This window comes from Microchirus variegatus, assembly GCF_963457635.1.
Source record: "Microchirus variegatus genome assembly, chromosome: 3".
NCBI lineage: Eukaryota > Metazoa > Chordata > Actinopteri > Pleuronectiformes > Soleidae > Microchirus > Microchirus variegatus.
The window spans coordinates 26,848,594-26,864,223 of NC_139804.1; the positions used below are offsets into that span (position 1 = coordinate 26,848,594).

Below are 15,630 nucleotides of genomic sequence, written 5' to 3' on the forward strand. Positions count from 1 at the left end.
ATCCACACCCACCATATCAAACAAATCATCCTCCTGAAAAATCCGGCTCGGAAAACTGATGAGTCATGTGCAAAAAGTGACAGTGACATGGCGGCGTCACATTTCCACTTTTTTTCTTTTCTTCAAAGTCAGCTGGAAAAAACAACTGATTTAACACGTTGGCCTAAATCCATGGTTCTCAAACTGTGGCACGTGTATCACCATTTTTTTCGTGAGCTTCCAATCTCAGCTGACATAGGGCGATAGGCGGGGTGCACTCTGGACAGGTCACCAGTCCATCACAGGGCCACATAGATATAAACAACCATTCACTCTCACAATCACACCTATGGTCAATTTAGAGTGTCCAATTTACCTAATCTCCATATTGCAACTGAGGCCCAAAGGATCTGATATGGAACAACTGCTCGGAATTGAGCGACTGCCTAGTTGTAGTAGTATATTGCATGTTTTTGGACTGTGGGAGGAAGCCAAACTCCATGTTCTGACCGGGTCGCGAACCCAGTTCTTCTTGCTGCAAAGGCAAGAGTAACAATAGAATATAATAGATAATCTAATTTCACTATACCAGTGTCTGAAGTCTACGTGAGGAAGAGGAGGAGGATGAGAGAGCAAATTATTTTATTGGGAATAAATCTGCCTCCTGTGAAAAGCCCATAGCTGACTTTACTCGACCTATTTACACCTCTGTATTTTAACATTGGTGATGATGGTGTTACTTCAAGAGCTCAATAGTTTGTCATGTGGTATTTCTCACTGGCCTAAACATAAGTGTGTTATTTCTGCATTATTGGTTGATTTTAGTCTTAAAATGCTTATTCAAATGTTCTGCCTTAATTGCAGTATTTATTATTTCAGATATTATACATTTAAAGTGTCAAAGATAAGGAGTCTGGTTGTATCTAATGAAAACTCCCCCAGCCTGACAGTTGGAGAGCGGGAATGCTGCTGGTGCTGAAGGTGAAGTGATTAATTAGTATATGCTACAACATCCTTCTTTGAATTATATATTTCTCAATTATATTATTTATATTCACGAAGCACTGTGTGAAGACTGCATCAGGTTCAAGTGTGAAGACACATGGCTGTGTTTTTGATAGCTTTGTGTGCAGAATACAGTTGATTTTTTCACACCGACTGTCCATAGAGACGCTGAAGCTCCTATTTCCTTTTCAGTTAACCATCAGTTTCTCCATGGGGATTTCTAAAAGCCACTCACGTCTTCATGTATCCCTCTTGCTACAGCTGAGCTTTTAAAGTAAAAGGTACATATGCCTAAGGGATGCCGACCTCTGTGCCTATGGAAAATTTTAAGTGTAAGTTTTAGTATGTGAATGTGTAGGTGCGGGGCAGTGTGTGTGGAAATGGAGAGAGATCAATTTCCATTATTGGTGCGAATTAGATCAATAAAGGACTCAGTGAACCACTATGTAAAAAGACAAATGTAAAGTGATAAAAACTCACCTACAAATGGACATAGATGCACATGCTTGCCACACACACCTTGACACACAAATGCTCTTGCTGACAAAATGCTTGTTGAAATTTTTGTCCAGTGGGGAAAAATGGAGCATGTCAGAAACACAGTGCAAGAGTACTCTGTGGAAATGAAGCTTTATATACACACACACACACACACACACACCTGCATGAACGGACACAAACCAAGTGTGAGAGTCACAGAAAAAGGACACGCCCCTCTCTTTTCGTCCAATTCCTCGGGGAAATCACATACTGACACCTCTTCCCTTGCTGTTCTTTCACCCACTTCCTTAATTCTTTTCTTTCTTCTCTGCCTTTTATTCGACCCTCTATTCAAGTCTGCCTTCAGTGCTGCTCTATTAGCACAATGGAAGGACTGCAAATTGAATGGCAAAGAAAAAAAATGGCATTAATACACATAAACAACCCTAAAAAAGAGAAAACTGGACATATATCCATCTATATGTCTATTCATTTATCCACCCATCCATCCATCCATCTATCTATCTATCTATCTATCTATCTATCTATCTATCTATCTATCTATCTATCTATCTATCTATCTATCTATCTATCTATCTATCTATCTATCTATCTATCCATCTATCTATCTATGTATAACTCATGTTGCCTCTGCACTTGTGTCCTTATCTAACTTGGCCTCACTGGTGCTAAGCTACTGCAGTGATGCCAGATAAAGAGAGAATCATCTACTCTTTCTGTAAAAGGAGCGTGGGCAGGCCACCCACCTTAGGTTTTAGATAGATTTTATATGTTGGCTTCAAAAACTGTGAAGAAATGTGCCAAATTTTCTTTCAAGCCAAATGTGAAAAAAAGGGTGTTCCCTTGAGAGATATTACAGCATGTTTTTGTACACATGAGGGGAGAATATTAACCAACACATTGGTAATCGGTTATAAGGTAAAAGAAAGAAATACATTCATACTCATCTTTTAATGTTATGAGTTGGTTTAATGAAGCTGCCTTACTGTTACTTCCCCATCGTTTCCCATCAAAATCGTACAAGAACTCGCGCCAAACCTAATGTTCCATCTTTTTATTACTGTTGTAATAAATGTTACTTTATTACAAAAAAATAAAAAAAATGAATGCCTCAGATGTTTTATTTTGATTTTATAGGAATTGGTGTGTCAGACAGACTTTACACTTTATGTTTACAACACCACAACCTTTTGTTCATAACGTAGGCCTCAAGTCTTTTGCCTCATTGTAAAAACAATAACAGGTAGTTACTGAAATGATTCATGTCCTTAAATTGAATGATACTTTTGTCCTCAAAATATCAATTTGAAAGTAAACAGTGACAAACTTCTCAGTCTAATTTTAAGTTCATTTAATTTCCCCTTAATCATATATTGTGGCCCATGTTGAGATACGTATCCAATCCTTCTTGACGGGAGAGCTGCACACCCCAGTGTAAACATGTAAATTATAATCAAACTCAATTTACTTTTACATTTTCGTTTAGACTTTTGTTGGCTCCGTTGTTTCCTATAAGGCTGATGTACCTGGCTCCGCTAGTTTCTTTGGGCAAGACACTAAGCCTCACGTTGGTCCAGACAGTTGTGAATGAGAATGGAAATGTGCTGCACATACGGTAGAGGCTCTGTATGAAAGTGTGAGTGAATGGGTGTGAATGGGTGAATGGCAAAGCTGTCGTGCAAAGCAGCTTTGAGTGGTCATCGAAACAACAAAAGAGCTATTAACCATGTATACAGGAGATAGTTATACAGGAGATTTTCTGTACTGAATAACTGTCACTATTGAACAGACCACGACTTATCCTTGCCAGTCAAACTAAATTCATCTTTTTGAACTTACATGGGCAAGCAAAAAAAAAAATCTTTACTTTGGATACTTTGGATACATGATTACTTTAACAAACAGTAGCAGAAAATGAACTTCTTTAAACCCTTTCTGCCCACTCGAGGTGAACGATGACTCATATGGTTTTTTTTCTGTTTAGCTCAAAGCTGTGAATGTGACTTTTAGTCCAACAAAACCACCTCATCATTGCATTATCACATTGTTGCTCTGGCTGAATTAGCACATAACAGACATTATCTGACTGTAAAGTAGGCTGAACAATACGTTAATAGATACTTTCTTCTTTGTATAACACACTTTTTTTCCCCCACTAACCTTTGACAAGTTCTAGAAATGTCATATTTCTCTTTTATTTTACTCTGTGTCTGTGCTGCAAGAAATGGCAAGTCACATCATGTACACAAACTCAAATTAGAGGCTTTACAATGCACTCAATCAAATCATGGCTGCAGTAAATCCAACCATCTGGACAAAACGTATGTCCATAGTGTCATGAGCCACACATGAGAGAATATTCTAACCTTCAGCCAAGTTTAAGTTTAATTACGCACATTATAATCAGACCTGGTGTTCAATATAAACCGCCTTAAATTACGATAAGACACAAACGAGATGCCTTTCAAGGTTCCCTCCTTAGATAACAAGGCGCCAAGCATCTGGACCTGATAGTCTATCTCAAGTCTTACTAACCATAGTATACCAGATGCTGCGCGTGAGAATCTGCTATGACGCCTCACTGTTCAGATTGTCTCAGTTCTCCTCAGATCTTTAATAAAATCCTTCGACTTAACCTTATCATTGGTCCTGATCATCAAAATCTACTTGACAGCACACACCAACAAGAGCCAGTGTGGTCATAGCAATATATAAAATGTGTCTAAGAAGTGTTAGTAAGTAAAAACAGGACGCTAACGAGGAAGTAAAAACACTTTTAATAGCCAGTAAACATTTTCCTAAGGAGTATCAATTGCTAGTTTCAGGTCTCCTTCAATGGAACATGATGCCAATTTTATAAATGATGTTCCCCTTTAGAGGAAAATGCCTGATGAAGTTGAGTGGACACCTGTGTGTTTGACAGCTTGCACAATCCAATAGACACCTGGTTGCCAGTGATGTCTGCGAACAGTTCAGACTCGTATGGGTGACGTCAACACAACACCGGTTGCCACTTGAATGCAACAGACACAGTTGGCCATGTTCACAGATTTAAAACCAGCATTTACAAGACTCCACCGTGAGGACTGCAGACAGCAGATGCACAGTAAATTGGAGGAAACTTTGCGAAAGAAACTCCATTTACTGTTACTCATCATGAGCCCAGACTTTAACAGGAATATGGAACAGGGGATGTGGACAGGAAAATGCAGTAAGTTGTGAACCCCATTATATTGCATTGCATAGAGAAAAGAGTATAAGTGTAGACCTCAACACAAAAGCGAGATTGCCAAAAAAAAAAACATACTGAATGCTGCCTTTCAGTGTCTGTGAGTTCTTGGGCTCTCTTGCCTTGCTTTTAATTGCATTAACTTGCTAAACTGACTGAATATGTCTAAGTATTAGCTGTCTGAGGGAATGTGTATGAAGAAAGGAGGAGCATTTGTTTAGTTAGCAGTTAGCAGGTGGCTTACACACATATTTACCTGCAGATAAGTGCATGCAGGAGAGGGGTCTATACATGTGTGCGTGCGCAAACACACTCAACATCCTGCAGGGATGCACTGGTGATAAAAATTCAGCAACACTGAATAATACAGTCAATTTATCAAAGGAAAAAAAACAGCTGACACACACTCACAAACACAGAGTTTATATCCAGCACTCCGAGGTGTTGGGGAAGGTGCCCTTGTGTTGTGTGGTCATTTATCAGAAAACATGATTCAAAGTGTCATGGCAGGCGAAGCCCACTGGTCTTCTTCAATTTCTGCTTTGAACCCTACAGCATGTAGTAGCACAATGCTGTGCCCCTGTATTGTAAAACACTCTCTCCCCTATGTTGAACGGATTAGACGGATAGAATGGATTTGAGTTATTCATTTATGTGTGACCAGCAACAGGAGCAATGTTAGCCAGGAAAAAACTTATATTTAAGTACAATATAGAGTAAGGCTTTTATTATTGTTAAAAAAAAGAGGGTTGGGGGACATCTACTGTCACATGATGACATGAAACATCATAATACAATGACACTAGGGGGTAGGAGGCCTCGGGAGGGAAGGCGGACGGTCGATATTGCCGGTCAAAATAATAAAAAAAAAACACTCTGGTTTATGTCGTACCTCATGATGGCAAGTCTAGATTAATCATAGCTGTTGTCAGTGTTGTCACGGGATGATTGTCAGGCATCAGCACAACCCATGTTTTTCAGGATTTTCACTTTCACAGTTCACAGTCAGCTGAATCAGTGCAATCTTGGTCAATTAATATGTTTTACAGAGGGAAGTTCTGTGACGTTCATTATGAAAAAAAACATCTTGTGATAAACCTACAATAAAGCTTAAGGCAGAGCTTTCAAACTAGCGGCCCTCGGCCCACATGGGGCCGCACCATCAATTTCTTGCAGCCAGCCACTTAATGTCAAGTTATAGATGTATGTTTTTTGTTTTATTATATTGAAATTATGTGAAATATTATCATAAATCGGGCCCACGGTTGGTGTAGGTTAGCCCTCTTGCCTTTGCAGCAAGAAGACCAGGGATCGATCACCGGTTGGAACAAGGGCCTTTCTGTAAAGAGTTTGCATGTTCTCCCCGATGTGTGCATGGGTTTTCTCCGGGTTCTCCGGCTTCCTCTCACAGTCCAAAAACATGCAGATTTGGGGATTGTAAATTGGTCACTCTAAATTGACCGTAGGTGTGTGAGTGAATGGTTGTTTGTCTCTATATGTGGCCCTGTGATGGACTGGCGAACTGTCCAGGGTGTACCCCGCCTATCGCCCAATGTCAGCTGAGATAGGCACAGCATCCCCCGCAACTCTCCGGTCGAGGATAAAGTGGTAGATAATGGATGGATTATCAAAAATGTTATTATTTATTTAATTATATTATATGGATGTCTTTATCTCACAAACTAGAAACTTAGTGGCCTCCAGGTCATTTGAGTTTGACACCTCTGGTTTAAGGTTTTAAACTGTCAGCATAAGAGCTGTTATCTGCTGACTTTAGTGGTCTTTTAATCAACAGGAAATAAATGAATGACGCATCATGGACTGTCAGATGTGTCCGTCTGTTTTGTAAGAGCTGTGGGATCTGCACCATTTTGATGCGTAGATGAGGGGTTTGTTTTTGTCATGCCTGGCACAGGTGGGTGGAATTTTAATGGCTGGTCTGCTTCTCGACAGGAACAAAGACGAGTGCCAAATGAGCCACGCCTGAATTTGAAGAAGAAATGTACACAAGAGATGTGTGTAAGCACTTCCTGTGGAAAACCATGTTTGGTGGGCGTTGACCCATGTGCACTTACAAGCAACTCATATCCATCCATAATCCTGTCTAAATTTGTACTTAAAGATAAAAACACATGGAAAAGAAGGTAGACAATGAGCCCTAAACTTTAAGCCTTTTTTTTTTTTTAAAGCCACTTACCTTACTGGTTACCATCGCTCAACATTTGTGATCAAAGAGTGGGGTTGAGAGTTGTAGAATATTATGCATCCACCCTCAAATAGTTTAATTCAAGCCACCAATGATCAATGTATTGACACCAAGAGGAGAATTGCACTCTTGGTGGGAATAAAATCAGGAGCTCTATTAGACTACTGAGCAAAGAAAACTCAATGTTTATTGTCTTCATATGCACTCTTAGAAATAAGGGTTCCAAATGGGTCCTTCTACAAGGGCTGAGGTTCTACCTGGAACCATTTGCTTCTGAAAAACCCTTTCCCGAAGAAAGGGTTTTTCAAGGGTTCTTGGTAACACTAATGGTTCAAGTAAGAACCTTTTTGATCTAGAGAACCCTTTAAAATCCCTTTCCTGAATAAAGGGTTTAAAAATGGTTCTTGGTGGTAAACTCCAAAAGGGTTCCAGGTGAAACCTTTATAAAAAGGTGTAGATATGGTCCACTTTAACCTCTATGAGATATTTTCTCCTCTTTTGTCTTTATACTATACACTCAACAATCGGCCTGTGTATTGGCAAGAATCTGGTGATATAATACACATTTTGTATACACCTCTGCCTATCAGAGCTGCATAACTGTTTTAAATATAAGTTATTCGTCCTCTTTGAGGAATTTGTATTTCCAGAATTACAGGAACAGATTTTTGGTTTCAAATGGGATGTTATGGGCAAACTGTTTTCTTGTTTCTTGTTGTTGCTGCCTTGTCTGGATCCCCTTGAGTCACGCTGCTCCTGCAGGTTTTGGAGGATCATCTTAACAGTTTTCAAGGTGTCAAATGAGCTACAATCAATTCCGTTTGTAGTGTCTCCTCCACCACTTCACATCCAATAGTAGTCTACTATACCTACACGAAGACTATAGACCCATGCTAGTTCTCTACTTCCATTGGAAATCATCTTTTTCACTTTTTTCGCAAAAATTGCTTGCCTACAAAGAGCTCCATTGAGTCCCCCGAGTGCATCGCTAAATATGCTGAATATCAAGCTTCGCATTTGCTGCTGTATATCAGAGCACTGGATAAAAGCAGAGTTGATAAGAGATCAACATTGAAGGGTTCACTCACTACTGGAATGGCCTTTCAGATCTTGAGGCCACAGTCATTGCCTTTCCTTATGTCTTTCTAAGATTATGTGGGAGTGTTGGGAGCTGCACTTGTTTATGTCAGCAGAGTCGGCCAGCTTCTTACTTGATTGATTTCTTCCTGCTCTTGGGTGGACTTGAAGTTTTACCCTATGCCAAACTAAACTTCAATACAATCATTCTGAACCAGGAAATTCTCATTTAGTCGACAAGTAAAAGGTGTGGTTGTGAAACTGTTGAAATAAAGAAGAATTGAAGAACTGCCTTTCAGTGGCTATATAGTCAGCTCATCTCCAAGCCCTTTTGTTTTACCCTTGAAAAGCTACCTGCTCACATACTCTCCAGTAGTGATGCATGGGTTGACCCACAGGGCCAGTACATGGGGACCGTGGGTCAGAGTCAGTCAAAACACGGCAAAGACAGCGCCGTTATAAATAAACTATGAGCGACTTGTTGTCTGTATATTTTCCACCACCTTTCCCCCTCTCTCCCTCCGTCACTCACACAACACAAACACAGAGAGCGTGAGACTTAACCTGTGTTTTATTTTGTCCATGTTTAAGGGATAGCTCTTTTTTTCGTTTAAATACACCACCAGCATTAACAATCTTTGTGGAGGGATGCTGCTCTATAAACCATCACCTCTTCATGCCGACAAGAACGGCGCTGTGTATTCTAGCAACCAGCGGCATACACATATACAAACTAGCATACATTCAGCTCAGCTGGTCATGTGCTGGAAGCGGACAAACTGGCTTTTCTGTTCTCATGCAATTAAAAAAAACTGTGGCCAGGATGTGGAAATAGCCAAATTTAATAGCAATATCAGCACTCAGGACAGTGAGTCGTCTTGCTAATTGTAGTTCTATAAGAAGATAAATAAAGCCTAAATACACAAATGAAGGATTGCATTTGTGGGCTGAGTTCGGCTTTTCCCCCGACCCGCACATCACTGCTCTACAGACTTCACAAAAAGCCTGCACATGCAGCTTGTCTAGGAAATAGGGAAATGCTATACATGTGTGGCTTAGCAGACATGCACTCTCTCTGATGTGTGTTAAATGAATGCATTAGTCTTTACAGATGTACCATTTCCTTTATTTCCCACAAGAAAGCCATCTGCTCATTTTTCTCCAGCAGTGAGGTCAGAGCAGAGAAGCCTCCTTTTTGTCCCCGAAACTGAAAATTATGAAACTATCAAGTGCAAACGTAAGTAGGCTAAATGTAAACCATCCAACAGCAACACTTTCATGTCATTAAGGTCACTCTATCTGGAACACTGTACTGAGTTTCTGGACACAGTGCACTTTGCATTTGTGTGTGTTAAAGCTGTAGTGCGTAACTTTTAAAATCCAAACAAATGTCAATTTCATTCAAACTATCTCATGTTACCGTGCAACGTTGCAGTGCTGCACTCAGGAAGTGATTTGCTTTGTTTTAAGACAGATGGAGGGAAGGGCAACATCGAGCTTGGAAAGCGAAACAGCTACAAACATATACATAAATACTTAAATACATTTAAAAGGCCTGGTCATTCAGCAATTTGACTCAATAAATGCTTATTTTCCCCGCCCATCTGTGCACTGTCAGTGTATAAAGACAAAAAAAGCTCCCTCTGTCGGGGTCTGATTGCATTGCTTGACAGAGCCTGTTTTCAAATGAAGATTGCAGGAAACAAAACGTTTTACTTAATTTCTTTCCATGAAGACCAAACAGGCAGAATAGTAACACACACACACCTGTTCCCATGTGTTGCTGCTGATTTTTTTTTTTTTTTTTTTTTTTAGAAGCACACACTTGTTGATGTCTCACAAGCTGTGCAGCAATAAAACAATGCATGAGTAAGCATCAAGACTGGAGTACAGCAGACATTTCTTTCAAACACAAACCACAAACACACATGCAGCATTTTTTTTTTTTCTTACAACAGCCACACAAACCCTTATATTACAAAAACGTTTTAAGTAGAACTCGACCACGGAAACGCACAAGCACCAGCTCGATTCACTGACAAATTAATCCTCACATCTGTTCAGCTGGAGAATGAGAAGAGATTAACCTGCTGCCGTCATGACTCACACACAGGCCCATTACACACACACACCACTTTTTTATAATAATAATAATAATAATAACAATATAGAACATACAAAAATGCACAAAATAGCTATCTATCTATCTATCTATCTATCTATCTATCTATCTATCTATCTATCTATCTATCTATCTATCTATCTATCTATCTATCTATCTATCTTGCACCTGCAGGTGGCGCTACACACACTGCCAACAGCAAACCCGCAGTCACACCACCTGGACAGCGGTCCAGCACCGGTGACACTTTAGCAATGTCGGAAACAGGTTAAGACTGTTTGGAATGCAGCAGGACAAGACTTTCTGCAACAGCCTGAAAGGAAATGCGCATATGGAGGGTGAAGTCATTCGTGCCCTCACACTGTACCAGCAGATACAGATGAACACACACACACACTGTACATACACACACAGAAATGTCTACAAATCACAAAGTAATACAAATATGCTAACACTTCTCTCTTTACCAGAGAACATAGATTTGGGGGAATGGAATAACGCAGAGTTGATTTATTATTGTATGGTTACCACACACACACAGAATAAATAACATATAGTGCAAATTTGTTTATGACTGATCTTTGTCCTACAACACATTGGCATACATAAATTGATTAGACTATGCAGTTGTTGTGTTCAAGTATCGTGCGTGTGTGTGTGTGTGTGTGTGCATCTCAATGAGTGTATATCTGGTGAGGTAATTGGATCTAAGCAGAACGTGTCGACACTGGCAGCCAATCAAAAAAACATTTTTTTTCTATTTGGTTGCCAACATTTAATTCCTCTGCAAAATAAAACACAAACACATACATCAACACAATCTTGTTACTCACACTGCATGCACACACACACACACACACACACACACACACACACACACACACACAACTGCTTGATGAGATGAAGGACAATTAAACAAAACAGCAGAATGAAATTGTAGATATCTGCTTATGTGTCACAAATACAAACGCCTTACAGACAAATAAAACAAAACAAAAAACTAGGCACCAACAACAAAACACATAAACTCAACTGAAAGATAAGATATCTTAAAACCCATGTGTATATACACATACACACACAGAGACACACAAAATGCAACACAGCATGTAGGCTGTTGTGGCCATGCACTCATTCACCATTCAAACATAAATGTCTCCGTCTTTTAATTTCCTCTCTTTCATGTTTATGGCTGTTTTATGTTTTATCTTTCCGTCTTTTATCTGAGCCCTCACTCTCTCTCTCTCTCTCACACACACACACACACACACACACACACACAAACACACACACACACACACACACACACACACACACACACACACACACCCTAAAGGCAGGTAGCGAGTATCTCAGCGACTCAATCATCAGACAAAGTGAAAGAGCGCTGCAGCAACAGGAGTCTAAACTTACCTCCTCCAGAACAAAGTTCACTCTTAACAAAAAACGAGGAAGGTGAGAGAATAACAAGCGAGACTCAGGGCAAGAGTGTGAGTATGTGACCAAAGCCTAGTCCTAACATGACAGAACCACATTGTGACGAGCTGGTTCTAGTTAGGGATAAGATTTGGGTTAGGCTGATGAAATTAGTCGATTTTCGAAACCAGGTAAGTTAATCCTCGGTGCTTAAATCAACACCAACAAGAATAGCAAGCAAACCTGTGTGTGTGTGTGTGTGTGTTTGTGTCTGTGAGTGTGTGCACGTGGGGAAGGACAATAAGTGACTAACAGGACAATACAGCAGACTTCAACGGGAAAAATCCTCCTCCTTTGCAGAGAGATTTTAAGATTTAAGGCACAACCTGGAGAGGACCTTATATTAAAGCACATCTTTTGTAGTTCACATGTAGCTGTTAGAGTGTATGGGGGGGGGGGGGGGGGATCAAAAGGAAGGGAGAAGAGGGCAGAGAGCATATGGCATATAGCATCCTGTTTTTCAGACCGGGTGGAGAAGAGAAGAGAAGAGAAGAGAAGAGAAGAGAAGAGAAGAGAAGAGAAGAGAAGAGAAGAGAAGAGAAGAGAAGAGAAGAGAAGAGAAGAGAAGAGAAGAGAAGAGAAGAGAAGAGAAGAGAAGAGAAGAGAAGATTCCTACCTGCAGCTGTTCGGATAGTGTGGTGGACTGTCTTGTTGTCGGAGCCGGAGCTGAACTGTCCTCAGGACGCAGAAACACTTGCTGACCGCGTCTGCAAACATCAAACACAACAATCAGGACCTTTGTGCGAGTGTGTGTTTGAGCTTTACCTTGTGCACAAAATGCTGTCAGCTGTTACAATCTGTCACACACACACACACACACACTTTCTTTCTCACACACTCAGCAACTTATCTTTTCTCTACACTGAGCAGTGCAGGAATTTAAAGGTGTGTGTGTCTGTGTGTGTGAGGGAATTTAGAGGGAAAGGTGTGTGTGTGAATGTGTGTGTGAGAGAGAGACAGAGAGACAGACAGACAGACAGACAGACAGACAGACAGACAGACAGACAGACAGACAGAGAAAGACAGTATGTGTGAAGTCCTTACAGGTCCTTCCCTTTCTTTCTCTCAAGTGCAGTCATGTCATCTCCACCTGTCGTACGCAGAGAAAGTGCTGGAGTCACACACACATTTACACACACAGCGATGCGCCGATGCACACGCTCATGCAGGCAGGCTGTGACACACACTGGCTCGCTGACACCACAAGCTGCAACACACGGAGCCCAGAGTGAACGCAGTCCCTCCTTCTCCTCTCTCCTCCCACCTTTCTCTCTCTCTCTCTCTCCCTCTCTCTCTCTCTCTCTGCTCCTCCTCTGGGTCTTACTGCCTCTCTTAACCATCCCCGTGTTTCACTTTCATACTGTCAGCGTGCCAGAGAGTACAGTACAGGGTGGATTAACCAAATGGTAAGAAGTGGAATCATAATCCTTATTGCAAATACATTCAAAATGAATTTGACTTTCACCCCCAAAAAGAAAAAAAAAGAAAGCAACCCCTCTTATCAGTTTTGAGCAGATCACGACTATCTCTGCAAATCTGCTAAAAGCATTAACTGTATCAAGGCTCTGACAATGTGGTTCACATCTCATCAAAAGCCAAACCAACAGACCAGCAGCAGCACTCGTGTCTGTAGCCTCTACCTTGTTGTGAACATCCTGAAATGACAACGTGGCGTGGCCAGACCAAAATGTGCACACACATTGCCAGACGTGATGTTCAGCGATGAAATCTCAAGGCGATGTTGACAGTGAAGCGTGAAAAGAGAAAGGACGTACACATTATCAAACACAGGTGAACCACATGGACGTAATAACATTGTTCACATGTTTTCATATTGACGCGTCTCTCCCCTTTGAATGAACAGCAGGGGTCTATTGATTAACCACGTCCGATCCGACCCTGATTCACCGCTGACACACAGCTCTATGAATGGAGGAGGATTTTCAATTTATCTGCCATTCCCATTTGACTCTAAAGAAGATGCAGGGTGCACTGAGACATTGGTCGTTGCAACCTTTTCAATAAAAGTACATGGAGCTCCTCGATCATGCAAACCTCCAGTCATTGTTACATGACCATTGATCCTGTTTCAGTACATTGTCCTGATGTAAGAGCAACAAGCTCCGTTTGCAGAATAAGTGAATTGTTTCTGCTGATTGCAATTCTTATTCTTTCTCTTATCACCTGGCAACACCGAGTTTCTTTAAAACCATGACCATAATCTTATCCTAACATTTACTAAGAAACTGACATGAGCTGTTCTAGGAGTCAATAAAATATACGCTGTTCTGTTGAGTTGTAGATTGACTGTTTATCAGCTGTCTCGGTGCATGGTCTGTTCAGCTCTTACAGTTCACAGGAAGTGAGGTCATCATGTGTCATGCACCGTAACGAGACAGATTCATAGATAAAGTGATGATAAGGGAAGTCATACATTGACATTCCTCAAAAAAATTAAAGCTAAGGTGGGAATAAATATAATCTCTGGCATTGTTGAGTTATTATTCCATAAGCACTTTTCAGCATAATGCAAACCAAGAAACCTCTACACCTTCTATGAACTTTGCAGCCGTGTATAAAAGTGGCCCTTCATGGGATCACCAATCACAAGGCATTTCAGAGCACGAGGATGCTCCTATTGGCTGTTCTACTAGATAGCTGTGCATTCACATCTCTACGGTGATAAGGTCACTAATGAATAAGGTCAAAATTGCCCTAACCCTAACCCAACAATTAAATTAGCAGATAACAAAGGCCCCAATTTAATCCATCTCTACCCTGTCAATTTTCAAAAATGCAACACAATTCACACACAGTACATTGTAGTAAATATTTGATGGCTTCTCTTGTAATAAGAGACTATTTATCATATATTTACCTATTTCTACAAATTAACCTAGTTCCCTGGTGTCCTAATGAACATGTCTGTGACTTTGGTCAAAATACCTTAAGGATGAAGCACCACGGCAGTTCAATCACTCTGCCAAAACAGCCCTGTTCAGAACGCTCAGTTTTGAGTGCCTGTCTCTTTAAATGCAAATGAGACACAGGAAACTACGTCAGCAGAGACTCCAGCAGCTAACAGCAAATAGCATTTGGAAAAGCAATAATTTGCCAACTCTAGCCGGCACATTGCTGTCATATATAAAATGTTTCCACTGGACACGTAAATCCTCTGAGGCTGGAAGTTTGTGTAGAACTCTGTGCTGCACTGTGCAGCCAACAATAGAACACTTCACAGACTTCCGCTCTTCTGGATGCACTGCACTCTCGCGTTTTTTAGGGACAAATGACGTAGCAATGAGCGTGGAAGTTAACATCGCATGTTATATCTCCTGAATTAGTGAGTGAGTCATCTTTTTTCACACATTGCCTACTCATAGGGCCTCCAGAGTCCCAAATATAAGTATTAAAATTATTACATTTGATTTAGCATACGTCCCCTTTAAAATTTTTCATCACTTATCAAATCACAATTGCAAACTATGTCAGAAATATCATTGTTCACCTCTAATACAGAGCAACTTAGCAGAAAAGAAAACATCTGATAATCAACACAATAACGTGTCAATAAAGACAGACTGGGTGAGCGCTAATTTAGCCCTGCAAGCAGCTTATCATAACACATCAAAGATTAAAAAGATTTATTGCCAGGGCCACAGCTCTATACTTTTAATCAGCTGGCAGATTTATCACCAGTCCCCAATCTCCTGCAGGATCATCTGACAGCTGACTCTCTGAGGTGACATTGTGAGTCACGGGACATTTAGCATGAAGCCGTACAACAAGTGGCACAGGGCTGTTTAATGTAGTACATCAATGTGACAGCAGACCTTAAGAGTCATTTACTAAAAACATCAGCCAACGGATACACATACTTACACACACCATGTCATGTTCTATTATGCAGAATGTGTATTTCATAAGCAGCAAAGTCTGAAGGTTTCTACGTCTCGGTGCACTGGGACTCATATTAAGACTTCCCTCTTCGTAATTTCCATTTTGAATGTCAATGACTAAAAATGGTATTGAATG

The 15,630-nt window shown here is 40.6% G+C and overlaps 1 protein-coding gene across 1 annotated transcript in view; it reads right to left on the bottom strand.

Annotated features, from left to right (window-relative positions):
- Positions 1-15,630, bottom strand: part of pde2a (phosphodiesterase 2A) — a gene marked incomplete at both ends in the record, with an annotated part of 157,193 nt that overhangs the window by 87,728 nt on the left and 53,835 nt on the right. Inside the window, one exon of the mRNA XM_083886193.1 lies at positions 12,212-12,302. Within this exon, the coding sequence (XP_083742319.1) occupies positions 12,212-12,302 (91 nt within the window). The remainder of the gene's footprint in view (positions 1-12,211; positions 12,303-15,630) is intronic.